Genomic DNA, 24,074 nt, shown 5'->3' on the forward strand with positions numbered 1-24,074 from the left:
CACCAACCCTCCCAGGGTGAGCTGACCTAGTGAGGACCACCCCCTATATAGGGAGTGTCAGGGGCAAGCCCAAGGGGGTAAGGTACCACAACTGCTGGCACCAGGTGGCCGCTCGCAGGAGACACGAGTGAGTGTGTCTGCAGGAACGTGCAAAGTGTGGACACAGGGTCACACAGGGTACAGGACGGTACAGGACGAGTACATGGGAGTGCGCTAGATACAGGATAGTGCAAGGCGGATACACGAGAGCATGTATGGCGTGCATAGACAAGCACGCCCGGGTGCGAGCAAAACAGGGCACGTGCAAAGGAGCACGTCAGAGTGCAGAGTTAGACAGAGCGTGCGCAGAGAAGCACGCCAGAGCGCAAGGCTAGGCAGGAGGTGTGCCAGGAGGCACAACAGAGCATAGAGCAAAGCGTTTTGCCAAGAGGCACGACTGAACACAGTGCATGAGCAGAGCACTAGGCCGAGTACAGTAATGGAGCACCAGGCAGAGGACAGGAACAGAGCATGTGCCAGGAGGCACAACAGAGCATAAGGCAGAATACAAGAACAGAGCATGTGCCAGGAGGCACGACAGAGCACAAGGCACAATACAGGAACAGAGCCAGGAGGCACAACAGAACGCAAGACAGAGGACTCGAATACAGCACACAGCCAGGCAAGGACAAAGTAGACCAAGCCCGGAAGCACAACAATAATCAGGCACTTCCCATAGGAATAGGTAGCCTGATATAGCACATGAGCACTAGGACTTCCAGATCAGGTCCTCCAATACCATAGAGAGGACATGACTGGAGGCAGAGCAGAGAAGAGCGTGCGTGCGCACAAAGAACCTTGTGCAGACATGGAACTGGCACCAAACCAACACTGCTCATTACCCCAAGTATACATCCCTACTGTGAAACATGGTGGTGGCAGCATCATGCTGTGGGGATGATTTTCGGCAGCAGGGACAGGGAAAATAGTCAGAGTCGAAGGAAAACGCTATGTCTGACAATAAAAAGAAAACCAAATGTTCACAGTTGTAGGCATGTTCTTAACATGTACCGAATCAAACCTTCAAAGAAAACTGTGAAATTCCATGTTGTGAGGTAGCAAATGCCACAGAAAATGCCAAGGGGGGAATACTTTCACAAGCCACTATATATATATATATATATATATATATATATATATATATATATATATATATACAGTTGAAACCAGAAGTTTACATACACTATATACAGGGCCGGTTTTAGGCAAAGTGGGGCCCTAGGCAAAACTTAAAATGGGGCCCCAAATGCTAACATATTGCACATCACACAGAAGCATTTTGATTGTAGCTACATGCGCTGAGTTTAGGCAGCTAAATAAGTGTGATCGACAATATTGAAGTCGTTCAACACTTGTTTCCCGGCCTCTTTCCATGTCTGAGAAAGAATGATGGGGACAGAACGATCACTAATGAATCACTAATGGATCACCATACAGTATCATGTTATCAGCAGCACATCTACAGTTTACACCCCATAGTCCTCCATATAATATAATGTGCCCCATAGTCCTCCATATAGTATAATACACTCCCTATAGTACTCCATATAATATAATACACTCCTCAGTTCTCCATATAGTATTATACACTTCCCATAGTCATGACTCATCCATATAATATAATGTGCCCCATAGTCCTCCATATAGTATAATACACTTCTCAATCCTCCATATAGTATAATACATTCCTCATAGCCCTCCATATAGTATAATACACTCCTCATAGCCCTCCACATATTAAAATACACTGCCCAGTCCTCGATATAGTATAATACACCCCTCATAGTGCTCCATATAGTATAATGCACCGCCATAGTCATCCATGTAGTACAATTCACTTCCCAAAGTATAATGCAACCCATAGTTCTTCATATAATGTATTCCCCATAGTCCTCAATACAGTATAATGCAGCCCACATATCGTATAATGCAGCCACCCCATAGAGTATAATGCAGCTCCGCTATACAATATAATGTAACCCCCCCATAGAATATAATGCAGCCAACCTCTTATAGTATAATGCAGCCACCCCTTAGAGCATAATGCAGCTACCCCACAGAGTATAATGCAGCCACTCCACAGAATATAATGTAACCCCACTATAGAATGTAATGCAGCCCCTCCATAGAATATATGGCAGCCCCCATAGAATATAATGCAGCCCCTTATATAGTATGATGTAGCCCCTTCATGCAATACAATGTAGCCCTCCTCATATAGTATAATGCAGCCCCCATATAATATAGCCCCTCTCATAAAGTATAATGCTGCTCATATGGTACAGTTGTGGCCAAAAGTATTGACACCCCTGCAATTCTGTCAGATAATACTCAGTTTCTTCCTGAAAATGATTGCAAACACAAATTCTTTGGTATTATTATTTTCATTTAATTTGTCTTAAATGAAAAAACACAAAAAGAATTGTCATAAAGCCAAATTGGATATAATTCCACACCAAACATAAAAAAGAGGGTGGACAAAAGTATTGGCACTGTTTGAAAAATCATGTGATGCTTCTCTAATTTGTGTAATTAACAGCACCTGTAACTTACCTGTGGCACCTAACAGGTGTTGGCAATAGCTAAATCACACTTGCAGCCAGTTGACATGGATTAAAATTGACTCAACCTCTGTCCTGTGTCCTTGTGTGTACCACATTGAGCATGGAGAAAAGAAAGAAGACCAAAGAACTGTCTGAGGACTTGAGAAACCAAATTGTGAGGAAGCATGAGCAATCTCAAGGTTACAAGTCCATCTCCAAAGACCTGAATGTTCCCGTGTCTACCGTGCGCAGTGTCATCAAGAAGTTTAAAGCCCAAGGCACTGTGGCTAACCTCCCTAGATGTGGACGGAAAAGAAAAATTGACAAGAGATTTCAACGCAAGATTGTGCGGATGTTGGATAAAGAACCTCGACTAACATCCAAAAAAGTTTAAGCTGCCCTGCAGTCCGAAGGTACAACAGTGTCAACCCGTACTATCCGTCGGCGTCTGAATGAAAAGGGACTGTATGGTAGGAGACCCAGGAAGACCCCACTTCTTACCCCGAGACATAAAAAGCCAGGCTGGAGTTTGCCAAAACTTACCTGAAAAAGCCTAAAACGTTTTGGAAGAATGTTCTCTGGTCAGATGAGACAAAAGTAGAGCTTTTTGTGCAAAGGCATCAACATAGAGTTTACAGGAGAAAAAAAGAGGCATTCAAAGAAAAGAACACGGTCCCTACAGTCAAACATGGCGGAGGTTCTCTGATGTTTTGGGGTTGCTTTTGCTGCCTCTGGCACTGGACTGCTTGACCGTGTGCATGGCATTATGAAGTCTGATGAGTACCAACAAATTTTGCAGAATATTGTAAGGCCCAGTGTGAGAAAGCTGGGTCTCCCTCAGAGGTCATGGGTTTTCCAGCAGGACAATGACCCAAAACACACTTCAAAAAGCGCTAGAAAATGGTTTGAGAGAAAGCACTGGAGACTTCTAAGGTGGCCAGCAATGAGTCCAGACCTGAATCCCATAGAGCACCTGTGGAGAGATCTAAAAATGGCAGTTTGGAGAAGGCACCCTTCAAATATCAGGGACCTGGAGAAGTTTGCCAGTTTGCATTGTAAGAAACTCATTAATGGTTACCGGAAGCGGTTGGTCACAGTTATTTTGGCTAAAGGTTGTGCAACCAAGTATTAAGCTGAGGGTGCCAATACTTTTGTCTGGACTTTTGCTTTTTGCTTCATTCTCTTTTGTGTTTTTTCATTTAAGGCAAATTAAATGAAGATAATAATCTAAAAATGGCAGGGTTTTTTTGTATCTCTCCACAGCCTCCTCACCTTCTCCTCATGCCTGCGCTGCTCCTGGCTCCTGCTCTGTCTGGCACACAGTGAGAGCGCGATGATGTCATCGCGCCCCCGCTGTGTCAGAGGCAGAGCAGAGAATTATGGGAGAGGGAGCGTCAGCTGACGCTCTCTCATCCATCATTGCTGTGGCGGCGGCAGCGGCGGCAGTCGGCGCTGGGGGCAGGCGGCGGGGGGAGTTGGCGCTGGGGGCAGGCGGGCCTCCTGCCTCACAGGGGCCACATAGCGGTGGCATGATGTGCCGCTAGCTGGGGGCCCCTGGGGGAGCAGGGGCCCTAGGCAGCTGCCTGGTCTGCCTGCCCATAACGCCGGCCCTGACTATATAAAAAGACACATATGCATTTTTTTCCTCAATATCTGAAATGAAATCAGAATAAACATTTCTCATTTTAGGTCAATTAGGATTACCATAATTATTAATATTTGCCAAATGCCAGAATAATGAGAGAGTAAATGCTTTAAGGCATTTTTATTACTTACTGCAAAGTCAAAAGTTTACATGCACTAAGATTACTACGCCTTTAAGCAATTCTAGACTGCACATATGATGATGTCGTGTGTTTGGAAGCTTTTTTGAGTTCTTTTGCAACATCTGAGTTAATTAGAGACACACCTGTGGATGTATTTTAATGCAGGAAGAGAATTGTGAACTTGCACAGGTCTGGCTCCTCCTTGGGTACAATTTCAAGATAACTGAAGGTGCCTCGTTCATCTGTACAAACAATTATACGCAAGTACAAACAAGAGTATGAAGAAAGGATCTTGAGCGTTGGATCAATATTTAAAATTTAAACATTTAAAAAAATTAAAACAAAATAGAAAAAAAATACACAAAATTAATGGACATAGAAGCAGATGGGGTCTCAGGTGGATTAAACCAATGCGTTTCGACCTAACTGGTCTTATTCATGAACCATGAATAAGACCAGTTAGGTCGAAACGCATTGGTTTAATTCACCTGAGACCCCATCTGCTTCTATGTCCATTAATATTGTATACTTTTTTTCTATTTTGTTTTAATTTTTTTAAATAAATGTTTAAATTTTCAATATTGATCCAGCGCTGGAGATCCTTTCCTCTTGCTTTTGCTTCTGACAACGCCGTGATCCAGGCGGGTCCGTGCGCATGGAGACTATGGACAGTTACTAAGACTAGGTGAGCTGACCTTCCCTTTTCTATACTTCCTACAAACAAGAGTGGAATGTCCAGCCATCATACGGCTCAGGAAGGAGATGGATTCTGTGTCCCAGAGATGAACGTGCCTTGGTCCGACTTGTGCATATGAATCCAAGAACAAAAGCAAAAGACCTTGTGAAGATGATGGCGGAAGCTGGAAATATTGTGTCAATATTCACAGTGAAAAGAGAACTGTATCAACATGGGCTGAAAGGCCACTCTGCCAGGAAGAAGCCATTATTCCAAAACAAACATAAAAAAGCAAGATTAATAAAGCAAGATTAATGTTTGCAAATGCACACAGGAAGAAAGACCTTACTCTTTGGAGACATGTCCTGTGATCTAATGAAACTAAAATTGAACTTTTTGGGTATAATGACCATCTTCTCATTTGGAGGATAAAGGGAGAAGCTTGGAAGCCAAAGAACACCAACCTAAAAACGTGGCAGCATCATGTTTTGCTGCAGGAGGGACTGGTGCACTTCACAAAATAGCCATATATATTTTTTGTTCTTTGTATGCAGTCTGACTGATGAAAGTAATTACATGACTGAAATGTCTTCTTTATTTTTGTATTCCCTGCACACGATAAAATTATCTTCTTACAACATTTACCTGAGTGCCAAGTTTTCTCCAAGATTTGTATGAGATAGGATCCTACTTGGGCATCATCCACGTGAGTGCTGTAATTACTATTCTCATTACTAGTAGCACAAGATAGGGCAAAACAGTCCTCTGTGCAGCGCTCTCCCTGCTTTACTAGTGTGTTCTGTTCGGTGTAATGGTAATAAAGAAGAAATCGCTGATCGGCGAGCGTCATAGTCTTTATATTTTTGTGGATAGCTTGTTTCCACAAAAATGGTTAAGCACCACCATTGTGGAGAATAGAAAGTTCATGTGACTGGGGGTCTCTCTTGAAAGTATGGACAGTGCCTGTTGTTGGTGTGTCTTTATCTGTAGTAGTCCAAAAACTATAACAAGAAGTCAATTGAAATGTTATGAAATCGGTCCCTAATGTGTGTCTTGAATAGGTCAAAGTAGAATATCAGCCCCATTAGGAATAAGGACCAATGTGAAATTTTACAATCTGTAGGAATCTGTACAATCTGAGCTGCGGCATATACTCGAGCTATAAGGGGTGGATAATAAATAATTAGAATTCAATGTAAAGTTGCTCATTAGTTGGTGATTTAAGGTTACTGTTGATTCAAAAGTTGTAGTCAAATGTATCCGTGACATATCCCTGGGTCAGAGCCGCATTAAGATTCACAAATGGGAGACTAGTGAATTCTTATGTCTGATACTGTTACTTGTCATACATCATTCTATACTGGAATATATGTAACTCAGTGTTCTCATTTTCTGATAATGTCGCCACAATGATTTTCTTCATAAAGTTGACAATACAATTATGAAATCTTGTCTTCTGTTACTTTGTTTCTCCAGGCAATGGCCATTGAATGCAGCATAGATCAGCAATACGCATTTACAGTATGTCTGTTGCACTTATTTGTGTGTGTACATTTAGAAATAGGTCTTCTTCTTGTCTACAAGGTACTGTATCAGTCGACCCCAGTATAAGACATCTTGTGGTATCTCTTCCTTGGTATCCTGCTGGAACTTTCTGTACAGCACTCTGGGATCAGGAAGGTACTGTAGATGAATATTGTTATCGCATGGGGTAGATCACAAGTAGGCCAACTTTAACTATAAATTCTTATGAAGTGTCTTATTTTATATTTTCCAAAGTCTTCCACCCCTGACTCAAGAAGAAGCTTTACATATTCTGGGTTTCCAGCCACCTTTTGAAGAAATTCGTTTTGGTCCTTTTACTGGGAATACAACCTTGATGAGGTAAGTCGTTCCAGTAGTGTTTCCTCCTACATAATAGAAATCAAGTAATCTTCTGCTAAAAGTAACTATCAGGTCAATCAGTTTTAGGGTCAGTTGTAAAGCGTTTCACCTAATCTTGCACAAGATGCATGTAGATCAGCTGACAATCTGAGAATTATCAGCCTGTGTTAGCATGGCAGTGATCATCTGATGTTGAAACTCTAGTTCATCTGGTCATTGTATAGTGTATGCCGGGCATAAAAATCATTGTAATCGGCAGCCCCCATGTAAAGAGGCAATGTGCTAACATGATGCCGTATGGGGCAGAACTATCGTACTCCCATTAGGGCAGGAGATGACCACCGTTCTCATTTTAAGGCTATATTTATAGCTGCAATTATTTTGAGCCGCTGTCAATGATTCCATCAAAAAGAAGGACACCTGTGCAGAACAATATTGACCCCAGTCAATAGGATTTGTAGGGCGCTGTTGGTATCCATCTCATAAAGAATTCAGCACTGCGCTGTGGTTTCCGTTATTAATGGAAACTATTATGTAGATATGAATGGAGTCTAACATAAACCCGAGAAGAGTTCTTCTGAGGAAACCATAAGAATGTAGCCCTTGTCTAGAGTTGCTGATATCTGCACCTCCACACTTTCTCATACCTGAATTGTGCTGTTCCAGAGATCCTCTACTGTCCCTGATTTGGCCACAGCTGAAGTTTGTGTCTTACCTATTAGTCCCCTAATGATTTACTTGGGATTCAGTATAGGGAATATACGCCAATAGTATGTGATCCATAATGGTATGGTGATGGCTGATCCACTACAAGGATATCAATGATAAGATTGGAGAATGTAATTATGTACGTTCAGCCGGTGCTGCATCATTTCTGTAATTTAGAGAGCTTCGTTGGGGTCAAAAGGTACAACTGGCTCATTACTCCATGGAATTATAGCAGCCTATGTAGTAATGGGAAATAACGGCAAGCGCAGAGCTTTTATGCTGTAAAGGTAATGAACATGTAAGCGACCTGATGGCAAAAGTTTCATTTTTTTTTACAAAAGCATTGCCCTTGTATTAGTTACTCATATATCATTACAACTTTTTTAGCAGTACCATTAGAGTCCCCTGCACCAAAAGAGAGGATTTTCTATACTTCCTACTTGCTACAAGAGTTTAACAAATCATATAAAAGAAGGTGTTATGGTTCCTCTTTCTTCTGGGATTTATCTTTTAGTTCGGTTTTAGGGTTTCAGTCATCCGCCAGCAACATATTATTCCTTCTTATATGTCACATTGTATTTTACCCCAACAACATATTTGTTCCTTGATTTTCAGATGGTTCAGACAAATCAATGATCATTTTCATGTGAAAGGTTGTTCCTATGTCCTTTATAAACCTCATGGGAAGAATAAAACTGCAGGAGAATCTGGTGAGTGTGCGGCATAACAAATAATAGCACCAAAATTATTTTAAGTAATTGACAACCCCCCCCAAAAAAAATAAAAATAAAAGAGCGTGTCCAGGCTGACATGGCTTAGTTAGTAAAGCAACAGGTTTTTAAATGCCGTACTTCCGTTTTTTATAATTGTTTCAACTGCAGAAAAATTATGGCACGCAGACATTAACATGTATTTTTTATGTGTATCTGTATGGAATGGAAACCTCTGTTATTTATTTCTATAACATAAATGCTATACATACAGGACCATGATATATTACAGTATACTTATCAGCGAAACAAATACCTGGGATCATGATCAGGGAACATTTTTATCCTTTTTAATTAAACCAATAAGATCACCATTCTAAAGTAATAGCAGATTTTGAAATCCTTGAAGGAAAAATGTACACATTATCCTAAAGGGAACCTGACAGCGGGTACGTGCTGCCCGACCTATGGTTTCAGCCATATATGTTAAACTCTGAAACGCTGCAGCATTTCAGAGAAAAACATCTTTCAATAGCCGCCGACTTCTCCCGTGCCGTGGAGTTACAGGTCTGCCCAGTATACACATGTAGGGAGAGACTTATCATTCCAGGACAGTGGCAGGAAGACCCATCTTACTGATTAGCTCCCATGCAGCTTGGTCCTTGGTTGTTATTATACCATGTTTTTGTCTGAATACCGCAGCGTTTCAGAGTCAAACATATAGCTCCGGCAAAAATTAAGAGACCACTCCACAGTTTTATAAAAATCAGCTTCTCTACATGTCTGACATTCCATTCCAGTGTCAGTTGAATTCCAACCAGAGTACACCTGATTCTACCTAATGTGCTTCTGATTAGGTTATCACCTGAACCAAATCTTAGTTAACGAAGGAAAGTATAAAAACCCTACTGTGATGTTCACAATCCTCTTGCAATAGGACAAGCTGGATGGCAAAACAAGTGCTAGTAATATTCCAAAAGTAATAGGAATGAAAAAATAACTTAACCAAAGGAGTTGAAAAGAAAAGTCTTGAGTGAGGAAAAGAAGGGCTCAATTCTGGGTTAACTAGCAGAGGGATACAGTGAGCGTCATGTTGCATCCATCCTTAAAATTTCTAAGACGGCAGTCAATTACAACAAGGTCAAGCAGCAGACATCGGGGACAACAAAGCTACAGACCGTCATCTTATTCGACTGTCACTCAGCAAACCGCAGGATGACATCAAGTGTCCTAAAAAGAATGGCAAATGGTAGCTGGGGTGAAATGCATGTCAAGAACAGTTCGTAACAGGCTCCTAGAGGCAGGGCTCAAGTCATGTAAAGCTAGAAAGACGCCTTTCATCAATGAGAAGCAAAGGAGAGCCAGGCTGAAGTTTGCCAAAGACCATAAGGATTGGACCATAGAGGACTGGAGTAAAGTAATCTTCTCTGATGAGTCTAATTTTCAGCTTTGCCCAACACCTGGTCATCTAATGGTTATACGGAGACCTGGAGAGGCTTACATGCCACAGTGTCTTGCAACCACTGTGAAATTTGGTGGAGGATCGGTGATGATCTGGGGATGCGTCAGCAAGGCTGGAATTGGGCAGGTTAATCTTTGCAAAGGATGTATGAATCAAGCCTTCTCCTCAGGCAATGTTCCCCAACTCTGAAGACTTTTTTTCCAGCAGGACAATGCACCATGTCACACAGCTAGGTCAATCAATGTGTGGATGAAGGCCCACCACATCAAATCCCTGTCATGGCCAGCCAAATTCTCCAGACCGGAACCCCATTGATAACCTCTGGAATGTAATCAAGAGAAAGATGGATAGTCGCAAGCCATCAAACAAAGAAGAACTGCTTAAATTTTTGTACCAGGAGTGGCATAAGGTCACCTAAAAGCAGTGTGAAAGACTGGTGGAAAGCATGCCAAGATGCATGAAAGCTGTGATTAAAAATCATGGTTATTCCACAAAATATTGATTTCTGAACTCTTCCTGAGTTAAAACAGTATTGTTGTTTCTAAATGATTATGAACTTGTTTTCTTAGCATTATTTGAGGTCTGCAAGCACTGCATTTTTTTGTTCTTTTGACGATTTCTCATTTTCTGAAAATAAATACAAAATTTAGTGCTTGTAAATTCGAAGACATGCCAGTAGTTTATAGAATAAAAGAGAAATTTACATTTTACTCAAAAAAGAAAATCAAACTGAAAATTTTGCAGTGGTCTCTTAATTTTTGCCAGAGCTGTATATGGCTGAAACCATGCAGCCAGTGTCTGATACTTCCTGCCCATAGATCGGTTAGCACATATGCACCCTCGGGTTCCTTTTGACTAAGTTTTAGATTCTGAATCCAGAAAATCCTCCCCCTTTAAAGGTACTCTGTCAGCACACACTGACTGTTCAAACCAAGCACAAGCGCTTAGTGCACTCTTGAAATGGCCCAACATTGCAGTGCATATTCCCACCCCCTTGTTTTCTTTCTCTCTATCTGTCCTTCTCTGGCTCCTGTAATGCCAGAACTGTGAATCAAGAAAGGGGCTGTGGAGATGGGGGAAGCCTAATAGGTAGGAAGTTGCACCATACTGCACAGCCACAACAAGGGGGCACCAAGTGCCAGGGTTTGATTTGAACAGTCATTTTGTGCTGACAGACTATATTTAAAGCAGCATTACCATTAAAATATATATATATATATATATATATATATATATATGTATATTTTTAGCCCCTTTGCATTATGTTTCTACATGAAAATCCTAGGTTTAATCTTCATATGTGAATGCTGTAAATGCATTGTAGTGTCCTTTGAAAAATTTCACTGTAAAAAGTGCTCTTTTATATACCGTATATACTCGAGAATAAGCCGTGGGGCGCAGTGAGTCTTTCGGCAGCTGTCCTCTGCTTGTAAGCAGCGCATTACGTCACTGTCAAGTGCTGCCAACAAGCATAAAGCAGCTGCTGGCAAAAGAACAAGATGCTGCGAGGGAGCGCAGGAAAGTAAGTATAGTAAGTAAGTATAATGGTTTTTTATAAATGTTTTTTGATGGGGGCCCATATATACCGGAATGGGGGGCCAGTCATACAAGGATAGGGATGAGGGGGCCATGCAGACCAGGATAGGGATGAGGAGTCATGCACACAAGGATAGGGATGAGGAGGCCATGCATACCAGGATAGGGATGAGGAGTCATGCATACAAGGATAGGGATGAGGAGCCATGCATACAAGGATGGAGATGGAGGCCAATCATACAAGGATAGGGATGAGTGGGCCATGCATACAAGGATAGGAATGAAGAGCCATGCATACCAAGATGGGGATGGGGGCCAATCATACAAGGATAGGGATGAGGAGCCATTCATACAAGGATAGGGATGAGGAGCCATGCATACAAGGATAGGGATGAGGAGCCATGCATACAAGGATAGGGATGAGGAGCCATGCATACAAGGATAGGGATGAGGAGCCATGCATACAAGGATAGGGATGAGTAGCCATGCATACCAGGACAGGGATGAGAAGCATATGCATACAAGGATAGGGATGAGGAGCCATGCATACAAGGATAGGGATGAGTAGCCATGCATACCAGGACAGGGATGAGAAGCATATGCATACAAGGATAGGGATGAAGAAGGATGAAGAGCCATGCATACAAGAATAGAGATGAGGGAGCCATGCACACCAGGATAGGGATTAGGGGGCCATGTATACCAGGATAGGGATGAGGGAACAATGCATACCCGGCTTATACTCGAGTCAATACGTTCTCTTAGTTTTTTGTGGTAAAATTACGTGCCTCTTATACTCTGGTCAACTTATACTCGAGTATATACGGTATTTATATATATAAAAAAATTTTTTTAGCAATATGCCATCACTTACTATAGTGTGAAAACTGATTTAACGGGGTTTTCCACTACATATTTATTGATGACCTATCATTCGGCTAAATCATCACTATCAGTTGGTGGGGGCAACACTCGGTACCCTGCCAATCTGCTGCTGGTTGTATACAGCGTGTACAGCTCCATGGCACTCTTCTCGGGTTCTGCTGATCAGCTCCATTCTCTGCTTTCCTGCTAATAATGCATTATGCATAAGACTTGCCATTTAGGTTTCTGGAAAACTTGGTGACAACTATGAGCAGGAAAGCTATTGGACTTCATATTGGCTACAGCTCAGCTCTCTCAAAAATAAATCATTAAATGACTCAGTAGAAATATTGCCAACTTGAGAGAAGGGGACAAAGTCCAGCATTTTATTTCCAGGCATATTTTTATACTAAGTTTACAGCTCTGTGGCAGAAGTTTAAATTCTATAAAATATGCATATTTTTCATGCACATTTAGACAAACACTTTCTGTTATTCGTGACTTGATTTTTGCATTGCATTAATTAAAACATGCCATTCTGACCTGGTTTTCAATTTGTGATTTCAGCGGTTGGTGCGTTGTCAAAGTTAACTCAGGGCTTGAAAGATGATTCCATGGCCTATATTTACCACTGCCAGAATCATTATTTTTGCCCTATCGGATTCGAAGCTACTCCAGTAAAAGCCTGCAAAGCGTACAGGTGGGTGTCCATAATGATAGCTGCTGCAATAAAGCTGTGGATGTAAATATCCATTTGGATGTCACTATACTGTAGTTCTGCTGTACATGCCTTAATAGTATTTACTTGCATTTTAGGGGACAGCTATTCCAACATGAAGTAGAATATTGGATATTAATTGGAGAGCCGAGCAGGAAGCATCCAACTATTCACTGTAAAAAGTATGATATGGGTCGCCCCTTACACCCAGGGCAGCGGGATACTCGGTACCGGGCCGGTGTCAGGGGGAATGTGTCACAGCAGCGGTGACCCGGTCCGTGGCCCTGGTCCCCCAATATCAATGGCGGTAATGTTAATGGTGTTAAAGTTTATTGGAATAGTTCGTGACACACCTGTGGTGCTCGACAAGTGTGATGTCAGGCCGACGCTGCGGGCAGATCCTCTGGGACTGATGGTATGCGCAGCTTAGATGGTAAAGCTCCCCACAGGCGGAACTGTAGTCCCAGGGCAGTGTAGGTGCAATGGACGAGGAGAGGCGCAGAATGGTATAGATGTTGTTACCCAGATGTAGCGGTGCTGGAATAACTGGAGGACACCAGAGTATACGTTTCCAAAGCTTTACTCACTGTCTGCAGTTCACACAACGGCCTGCCTCCGCACTGTGTTCTTCAGATCAGGGCCCCAGCCAACCTCCAGGCAGGATAGGATTCTCCCCTCCACACTCCGCCAATATGTACCTTACTGAACGACTCCTCCAATGCGCCTTTAGGTGCGAAGCACTCCAGTACTTAGTTACCCTGGAATGCCTCTCTCTAGGTGTTCCTAGTCTCCACTTGTATGACAGACAGCTGTAGCCTGCTTCGGGGACTCCTCTCTGCATCCCGGCTCACTATCCAGTTGCTGTTGTGTCCCAAGTCTATGATGGGAGTAAGGCGTTAGTGGCTCACTACTCCTCCGGTGTCTGTTGCCGGACATAAAGATCCAATCAACCTCGGGGACCGGGCCCTGGCCTTTGCGCTCTGGACTGGAAGGGTTCTCTCTCTTTCTCAACCTGCTTCCCACCGTCCTTCTATTCTCCTTCGTTCCGATCTGTTCTCTCTCTCTTATGGAATCTGTAGTCTCCCGTCTGCGTCTCTTTCTCCTTCTCTTCCTTCCCGTGCCAGCTGGCTCAGGTAACTGAGGCAACTGCAGCACTCCTTCCTCCATCCCTCTTCCAGGGATCCTCACACCTGTCTGAGTGACTTCCTACTCCACTGATCTTCTGTCAGACTTACCCGACTGACTGACTTGAAATCCTACACCTTCCCTCTCTTTTATAGCTAACTCCACCCGCCTCCCCAGCACCTCTCGTGTTACGAAGCCAGGGACCACAAAAGGCACCCTATGACCTTTCCAGCATAAAGCATGGATGGGTCCCTGCTGAACTATCCTTTGTGTGGGGGTGCAGGTGTTGGAATGTGAAAGGGAGTTCCCACCCTACCTGGATGGTGGGGTACCACACCTTAGGAGGTGCAGTACCTCTGTGGCGACTGAAGCCTCAGGGGCGCCACAGATACATACTCACTAATAAAGAATTAATTTCATCTAGATAGATCTGTAGATAATAATAATCTTTATTTTTATATAGCACTAACATATTTGGCAGCGCTTTACAGTTTGCACTCATTATCATCACTGTCCCCGATGGGGCTCACATTAAAGGCAGATTATGGGCCAGATTAAAGTACTGCCCCCTTCTCCAGTAGCTTTGTTAAGTAATACTAGTTTATGCTGTACAAAATAATAGAATTAGACTTACTGGTTATTCAGTTTCTAAGAACCATCCACGACAGCACCACAGGAGGATATCAGGATATCACCCAACCCTAATAGGGACAGGAAACAAATAGAGGTCAAGTAGTTCCCACATCCTCTTTCCAGTGTAATCCTATTTATCACTGGATTTAAAGTAATACAATAAATAATGAGAGCGGGAATTACTCTTTTTGTCATGAAGAGTTCTTAGAAACCCAATTACCAGTGAGTCTAATTCTATTTTCTCAAATAACCCTCCATAACAGCATCACAGGAGAAATACCAACAGCTAATGTTATGGATGGACAATAGCCTGGAGAACTTTTCTTCCAAAGGTTAAATCTTTGATGGATGTTAAGTCTAGTCTATAATGTTTGGAGAAGATATAGACCGAGGACAAGGTAGCGGCTCCGTAGATCTGCTCTATGGAACCACTTGAGTTTTCAGCCCAGGAGACAGACACGCCCTATTGGAGTGAGCCGTAAGTCTTTTCGGGGGTGAGAGATTCTGTTTTTTCTATGTCTCACAAATTGCTTTCTGATGTCTTCTTCCCTTTATTTTGGTCATAGTACTGGATAAAAAGATTCTTATCCCGCCAAGATTTTTTTTGTTGAGGGTAGTGATGAACTACTTTTCACACGTTTAAGAATGGAACTCTTCCTCTTTATCATTAGCTGGATTTTGGCAGGTCAGAGTATTTTACTCAGCCAGGCACCAGAATCTTTCTGTTCAGGGATTCTTACCACAGTTCTTCCATGTCTTAGAAGGAAAAATATTTTTTTTTTTCTCCTGGGCTACGTCTGTGATTATGGCTAATTCTCCCTCTTCCAGTAGTTTTTCCGGCATAGACAAGTGATCCTCCTGGGAATAATAATAAATAATAATAATCTTTATTTTTATATAGCGCTAACATATTCCGCAGCGCTTTATAATTTGCACACATTATCATCACTGTCCCCGATGGGGCTCACAATCTAGATTCCTTATTTGGAATGTGGGAGGAAACCGGAGTGTCAGAGACACCGCACTACACTCGCTCCTAGAGCCAGTGCGTGTGCCCTGAGAACAGAAGCAGTGCTAAAAGATACCTGTGGAGTGTGCAGCAGAGGTGGCCATGCGTGCTTCAGGATAATAGTGTCAGGGTCCAGTCAGCGCTGGAAGGTAAAGATGCAAAGGACCTGCGGACACTAAAACTGAATAATGTGCACGGGACCTATGGTCATGTGACTGCAAGGGGGCGGGGCTTAGCGTCCTTTATTCAGATTGGACAGGATACCATACAACAACTCAGAGTCAGGCAAAACAGTGGTCACACACAGTATGGGCGAACGAGGCACAGGAGGGACGAACAGACGGGTAGTCAGACATAGCCAAAGGTCATACACAAGATGGCGACGTGGTACCAAGGGGACGAGCAGAGAGAAGTCGGGTCACAAGCAGAGAGTCATACACGAGAGGTAGCGCAGTACAAGAGGGTCAGGCAGAACTCGTAACAGGGACAGAACCAGATCACAACCGAACAAGCAAGCAAGATATCAGGCACAAGGCACACGTATACAAGAGGTCACTTAACCCAGCCGAGGGCAGTAGTATAACTGACACCGGACCCAGGTCCAGTGAGCACTAAATAGCCTCCTGCTGCCAGAGAGAGGCAGCACAATTAACCCCTAGTCTAACCAGGACGGGTCAAAGCGAAATCCCGTCCTGGATCATGACAGTACCCTCCTCTCAATGGGGGGCCACCGGACCCCCAGGTCTCTCAGGGTACTTGGCGTGAAAGGCTCGGATCAACCGATCCGCATGAACTGATCGAGCAGGAACCCACGAGCGTTCCTCAGGACCGTAGCCCTTCCAATGTATCAAATACTGAAGGGCGCGACGGACCAACCTGGAGTCGACAATTCGTTCCACCTCATACTCAGCCTGCCCATCTACCAGAACCGGTGTCGGGGAAGATGATGATCCCTCCCCACTGGATCTCACAGGTTTCAAAAGGGCCTTATGGAAAACATTTGGGATCCGCAGAGATGGCGGGAGCTGCAACCGAAAAGCCACCGGGTTAACTGCTTCGGTAATTACATAGGGACCTATAAACTTGGGTCCAAGCTTCGCAGAGGGGACCTTGAGCCTTATATTTTTGGTGGATAACCATACCTTATCCCCAACCTGAAACACTGGACCCACGGATCGTTTTTTGTCCGCAAAAAATTTAAATTTGTCCTGGGCCTTCGTAATGTTATTCTGGACCTCCCGCCATACCTCCCCCAACCGCTGGATCGACTCGTCCGCCCCAGGACACCCAGAATTCAAGCGGGAAAATTCTCCAAAATGAGGATGAAACCCATAATTGCAAAAAAAAGGAGATGTACCCGTAGACTGGTTAGTGCGGTTGTTAAAAGCAAACTCAGCCAATGGTAACACAGAACACCAATCATCCTGTCGGGCTGAGGTCAAACAACGCAGAATTTGCTCCAGAGACTGATTGGTCTGCTCAGTCTGCCCATTAGTCTCTGGATGGTAGGCGGATGAAAAGGACAGACCAATACCCAACCTCCTACAAAAAGCTCTCCAAAATCTGGACACAAATTGCACTCCCCTATCAGACACCACATTCAGGGGTACCCCATGCAACCGCACCACATGCTCCACAAACAATCTGGACAATGTTTCCGCATTAGGTAGAGCTGCCAAAGGTACAAAATGTGCCTGCTTACTAAACCTGTCCACTACGACCCAGACCACGGTATTACCCTTGGAAGGGGGAAGGTTGGTGATGAAATCCATGGACAAATGAGTCCATGGTCTCTCAGGAATTGGCAGTGGTACCAATTCCCCGGCCGGCCGGTTATGGGGAGTTTTCGCACGGGCACAAACCTCACACGCAGACACATACTCCCCAACATCAGAGGCTAAAGAAGACCACCAGAACATTCTAGCAATGGCCTTCCGGGTCGCTGAGATCCCTGGATGTCCACCCAGAACTGAGTCATGGAACTCCTGGAGGACCTTGAGACGAAACTGAGCTGGCACATAAAGTTTATCCACCGGCTTAGCTGGAGGTGCAAGAGCCTGGGCTTCTCGAATCTCTCGTTCCAACACATTAGAAACCTCTGCCACCACCACCCCAGGCTGAAGAATGGAGGATGGAGGTTCCGGGGGGGACACCGGATCTAGACTGCGTGACAACGCATCCGCTCTGATATTCTTGGATCCTGGTCGGAAAGTGATCGAGAAGTTGAATCGAGAAAAAAAAAGTGACCATCTAGCCTGTCTGGGAGTCAACCTTTTAGCAGACTCGATGTAAGCTAGGTTTTTGTGGTCCGTGATTACTGTTATAGGATGGACAGCCCCCTCCAAAAAATGCCTCCATTCTGCAAAAGCCAATTTTACGGCCAGAAGTTCCCGATTCCCCACATCATAGTTTCTCTCTGCCGGAGAGAACTTCTTTGAGAAAAAGGCGCAAGGTCTTAAATTGGTCAAAGTGGCGGGTCCCTGGGACAATACCGCCCCCACCCCCACCTCTGAGGCGTCTACCTCAACAATAAATTGTTCAGAGGGGTCCGGTTGGATAAGAACCGGGGCCGACATGAAACATTTTTTCAAAAACTGAAATGCCGCTACCGCTGCGGTTGACCAATTCTTGATATCGGCCCCCTTTTGAGTCATGTCTGTGAGGGGTTTAACCACCTGTGAGAACCCCCTTATAAATTTCCGATAATAATTAGCGAACCCTAGGAAACGTTGCAGACCCTTCAAATCACACGGTTGAACCCACTCGAGAATGGCCTGCACCTTATTAGGATCCATGCGATACCCTTCAGCAGACACGATGAACCCCAGAAAGGACAGTTCCTGAACAAAAAATAAACATTTTTCAAGTTTAGCAAACAGACAGTTCTCCCTGAGCCTTTGGAGAACTGCCCGAACATGACCAATGTGAGTCTGTTTATCAGGCGAGTAGATTAAAATGTCATCCAAATACACCACCATAAAACGTCCAATCAAATCGGAGAACACATGATTTATGAAATTTTGGAAGACCGCTGGAGCGTTGGTCAGGCCGAAGGGCATGACCAAATTTTCAAACAACCCTTCAGTAGTGAGAAAGGCGGTCTTCCATTCATCTCCATCCCGGACTCGGATAAGGTTATACGCTCCCCGTAGGTCTAATTTCGAAAACCACTTAGCTCCGGACAACTGATTGTATAAATCAGGAATAAGTGGAAGGGGATAAGTATTCCTCACAGTTATTTTATTTAACTCACGAAAATCGAGGCATGGGCGCAAACCACCGTCTTTTTTTTTTTTTACAAAAAAGAACCCTGCCGCCACAGGAGAAGCAGAAGGACGAATATGTCCCTTACGGAGGCTCTCAGAAATATATTCCTTCATCGCAGCCCGTTCCGGACCCGAGAGGTTATACAGGCGGGCTTTGGGCAATTTAGCACCTGGAACCAGGTCAATGGCACAATCAAATGGGCGGTGTGGTGGTAAAACCTCAGCCTCTTTTTCGGAGAAAACGTCAGTATAATCTATCAGGCACTCCGGAATGCCTTCTAGACCCACGGACGACACAGACACAGAAACAAGACATTTCTCAGAGCAATAGGGACCCCATTTAACAATATCCCGAGATTCCCAATTAATCACAGGATTATGCAGCTGTAACCAGGGGAACCCCAACACCAGTCCCGCAGGCAGGTTGTTCATTACAAAACATGAAATACGTTCCTGATGTAAGGAACTCACTTTAAGGAGAAACTCTTCAGTACAAAACACAATGTCATTCTTACCCAGTGGTGTTTTGTCAATAGCAACAAGGTGAATCGGAGTCTCCAACCTAACTGTCCCTAACTTACACCTGGCCACCAAGTCAGAGTCAATAAAGTTCAATGATGAACCGCAATCCACGAAGGCAGTTGTGGATGTGGAGACACCCCCACAACAAAGTTCCACTTGGAATGACATTTTAGAAAATGCAGAAAAGGGTACCTGAGAGCCTGGGTGACCTCCACGATAATCACCCGGGCTCAGTCGTTTGTTGGTTAGTGGCCGGGAGGGGCAATCCTTTTTCCCATGTCCAGACTCGCCACTGTGAACACAGCATTTTCTCACGTGCCGTTGCCTCCTTTCTTCCTCCTTACGGTTGATGGTTCCCATCGCCGTGATTTTCAGTGAAGAACTGGCTCCCCTTCCTTGGGAGAACAATGATGTCTTGGTTTGTATCACTCCCCTTGCCCGTAACCTGCGATCCATTCGGACGGCCTGTGTCATAGCTTCCTCCAGGGCATCAGGTGGGGGGTGGAGAGCCAAGGCGTCTTTCAGATGCTCAGACAGGCCTCTGCGGAACAACCCCCGGAGAGCAGCGTCGTTCCAGCAGACCTCAGCAGCCCAGCGTCTGAACTCTGAGCAAAACCACTCGGCTGAGTGTTTCCCCTGGCAAACATTCATCAGCCTGTCCTCAGCCATACGCACCCGATCAGGCTCATCATAAATATGCCCCAGGGCCTCAAAAAATGCATCCACAGTCATACGCTCAGGGGCCGTGGTAGGAAGGGAGAAAGCCCAAGCTTGGGGGGCTCCCCTTAACAGAGACATAATGACCTCCACTCTCTGACTTTCATCCCCAGAAGAGTGTGGTCTTAAGGAAAAAAAAAAGCTTACAGCCCTCCTTGAACACTCTGAAGTCATTTTTATCTCCAGAAAAGGTATCTGGTAACTTCACTGGAGACTCAGGGGAAATTAATGTAACATCCCGATCCCCCAATGAAAGAACCCCCTGCACAGTGTCAGCGATCAGCTGCTGAGACTGAGCCAGGACTCTTTGTTCTCCAAAGAGTTTCTGAGACATCTGCGTCAGATGCTTAACCTGCTCAGAAAGAGCGTGCACAGGATCCATCACAAACACAGGTGAATGGGAGCAGAGAAAAAAAAATGGTATGGGTCAGTTATAATGTCAGAGACACCGCACTACACTCGCTCCTAGAGCCAGTGCGTGTGTCCTGAGAACAGAAGCAGTGCTAAAAGATACCTGTGGAGTGTGCAGCAGAGGTGGCCATGCGTGCTTCAGGATAATAATGTCAGGGTCCAGTCAGCACTGGAAGGTAAAGAGGCAAAGGACCTGCGGACACTAAAACTGAATAATGTGCACGGGACCTATGGTCATGTGACTGCAAGGGGGCGGGGCTTAGTGTCCTGTATTCAGATAGGACAGGACACCATACAACAACTCAGAGTCAGGCAAAACAGAGGTCACACACAGTACGGGCGAACGAGGTACAGGAGGGACGAACAGACGGGTAGTCAGACAGAGCCAAAGGTCATACACAAGAGGGCGACGTGGTACCAAGGGGACAAGCAGAGAAGTCGGGTCACAAGCAGAGAGTCATACACGAGAGGTAGCGCAGTACAAGAGGGTCAGGCAGAACTCGTAACAGGGACAGAACCAGATCACAACCGAACAAGCAAGCAAGATATCAGGCACAAGGCACACGTATACAAGAGGTCACTTAACTCAGCCGAGGGCAGGAGTAAAACTGACACCGGACCCAGGTCCAGTGAGCACTAAATAGCCTCCTGCTGCCAGAGAGAGGCAGCACAATTAACCCCTAGTCTAACCAGGACGGGTCAAAGCGAAATGGATCATGACACGGAGAACTCGGAGGAAACCCACGCAAACACGGGGAGAACAAACAAACTCCTTGCAGATGTTGTCCTTGGAACCCAGGACTCCAGCTCTGCAAAGCTGCAGTGCTATCCACTGAGCCATCGTGCTACCCCACGGGAATCTGAGTCTAACTCTAGGATAATTTTCATTTTCTTAGCCTTTGAAGGTATCCCGAATGTGGGAAAACGAGGCCAGAAAAGATTGGATCTTCTGGCGAACCATCCCCTTAAATCCCTCCATTAACGAAGGCTGTTCTTCCTAAATAATCTTATCTATACATCCCTGGCATAGTGGTTTTCTATGGGAGGATAAAAGCTTCTTGGCACATATTGCACATTTACAGCTTTTAACTTTTGCTTTACTCTTTGGTGCAGGATCCTTGTCCACCTGAAAAGAGGGGAGAAGGAAAAATCAGGCTACTATATATAATAAATATATGTGTATACCAATGGCGCTCAAGCGTACACCCACAGAACACAAAGCAGCAAGTAATAAGACAACACACCACTCAAGTTGTCTCCATAAAATAATAATAATAAATAAACCTGATAGAAACTTGCGCTAATTAAATGTGTCTTGGTTAAATAAAGATATCTTATGAAGAAATCTATTACCTTTACTGAAGCTAAAAACTGGCGAGGCAGGGAAAAAGGTCTTCAGAATGCAGGGTGGATTTCCAGGTCCTTTCCCAATAATACTCCCCGACAGAAGAAAGAATCAGTGAATTCCGCAACGCGTAGGTTTGCCATTGCTTTCTGGCCCCATCAGCGCCCCATAGGGCATTCTTGCCTGTCACGTGATCTATCACGTGACTGTGACGTCACGCAAGGTCCTTCAGCTTTTTTGGACCTTGCAGGCCTGCTTTTGCAAGCGGCGGCTGGTACTCTTACAGCCTGCCGATATACACCTCCAGCTGCGCGCCAGTCACTGGCCGGGACGGCGGCATGCTAGGAGGTAGCACCCTTTAGCTCCAGTAAGTTTTTATATACCTGTGTCGGGGAGTATTATTGGGAAAGGACCTGGAAATCCACCCTGCATTCTGAAGACCTTTTTCCCTGCCTCGCCAGTTTTTAGCTTCAGTAAAGGTAATAGATTTCTTCATAAGATATCTTTATTTAACCAAGACACATTTAATTAGCGCAAGTTTCTATCAGGTTTATTTATTATTACTATATATAATAGCCTGCACCAAGGAGAGGGACTCACAAATGCCAGGAAACTTACTGGGGCTGGTTTAGTGCTGGGCTCTGCAGATCTGAAGCGAGAAGAACATAAACCCTCCATGACATCAAAAGGATCGGTTCTATCTTAGAATGTCTTCTGTCCGGTCCACTTATATATGTGACCGGGCCTGGCACCTTCATCTCATTAGATGACACTCCTCCCCCTTGTCCATTTGTGAAAACAAGGGGTGGGGGGCACAGTAATCACTGGCAGTTATCCTGCCACTGAATCCTGCTTGTAACCTGATACCATTAGAAGCATACGTTGCAGCATGGAACGCAGCCGGAAGTGACGTTATAAGAGAGCGCCCGGCATATGACATCACTTCCGGTAATCAAGAGTCCACTGAACATGCGTTCCATGTTGGAACACAACTGGAAGTGACACCGACTGGAGGAACCCAGCGTTTGACGTATCCTCTGGCTGCTCATGCCGACACACAGAGGGAGATAAGTTAGGCTGGTGAGCTCAGGGAGTCCCCCAGCCAAAACACCATCAAACTTTACCTGCAGGCACAGAAGAGTTGTTCTCCGCTGCCTGGGTTATCCAGGTACATAGCAGTCTCTGCCGCCGGTCACAAAGCACCGCAGGTATGACATCTTCATCCCAATAGGGACAGGAAAAACACTGGAGATAGGATGTGGGAGGGGCTATTTGACCTCTTTGTGTTAACGGACTCTATTAGAGTGGGTTGACATCCTCCTGTGGTGCTGTCGTGGAAGGTTATTTGAGAAAAAGTTTTTTTACTAGCATGCAACTTCTAGGACATAACCAGCTTACGTAGCAACTGTTCTGCAATTTGTATTCTTATTGTTATGCCCCACGCCTTTCCCTTTTTATTTTTTCTAAGAAATTCTCCTGAAAGTTTAATGTTCTGAACATATGACTTGATGTCCAGTATTTCCTTGGAATGCAGCATGCAATCCACAATACATACTAGTTTACCATTTACGTTTCAGGTGGGCAGATATTGTTACTGATTTGAACACACAGAACCCTGAATTCTTTGATATAAGACACACAGAAAGGGGCCTTCAATACAGGAAAACAAAAAAGGTAGGTTTTTATCCTAAGCCTTGCAAACATTGTGGCATTGGGGGCAACTCCAAACTGATTTTCATTAATTTTTCATACTTATAAACACTATGTGGAAAAAAGTATTGGGACACCTACAAAGTAAACCTAAAGGAGACTTTATGGCATCCCAGTCCAGATCCATAGGCATTACTATATAGTTGGTTGCTACTTTGCAGATAAAACAGCTTTCACTCTTCTGAAAAGGCTTTAGGGTATGTGCACTAGATGTCTTTTTCAAGTTGATTGCGCCTGAAACCCACCTGAAAAAGCACTAAAAAAAAATGCCAAAAAAATGAATATATAAACAGCAATGTCAAAACGACTTGCTACGCATATGTTTCATCTTTTGTCACTTCTTTTATCCACTTCAGGCTTCGAAAGTTGTCAACTGGCTAAAAAGAATGACCAGTCTATTGTTCTAGCATCTTCAGCTTGGAAGAAACCA

The 24,074-nt window shown here is 44.4% G+C and overlaps 1 protein-coding gene across 4 annotated transcripts in view; it reads left to right on the forward strand.

The window, feature by feature from the left end:
* Positions 1 to 24,074, forward strand: part of BIVM (basic, immunoglobulin-like variable motif containing) — a 117,708-nt gene that overhangs the window by 74,262 nt on the left and 19,372 nt on the right. For 3 of the 4 annotated variants that reach the window (XM_073569483.1, XM_073569484.1, XM_073569482.1), the window contains 6 exons: positions 6,609 to 6,704; positions 6,804 to 6,908; positions 8,232 to 8,326; positions 12,756 to 12,888; positions 13,005 to 13,088; positions 23,512 to 23,608. In XM_073569483.1, coding sequence (XP_073425584.1) covers positions 6,609 to 6,704; positions 6,804 to 6,908; positions 8,232 to 8,326; positions 12,756 to 12,888; positions 13,005 to 13,088; positions 23,512 to 23,608 — 610 coding nt within the window. The remainder of the gene's footprint in view (positions 1 to 6,608; positions 6,705 to 6,803; positions 6,909 to 8,231; positions 8,327 to 12,755; positions 12,889 to 13,004; positions 13,089 to 23,511; positions 23,609 to 24,074) is intronic. The other variant, XM_073569485.1, reaches the window with a different exon arrangement.

Source organism: Dendrobates tinctorius, unplaced genomic scaffold, assembly GCF_039654945.1.
Source record: "Dendrobates tinctorius isolate UK_male_01 unplaced genomic scaffold, ASM3965494v1 ptg000026l, whole genome shotgun sequence".
Lineage (NCBI taxonomy): Eukaryota > Metazoa > Chordata > Amphibia > Anura > Dendrobatidae > Dendrobates > Dendrobates tinctorius.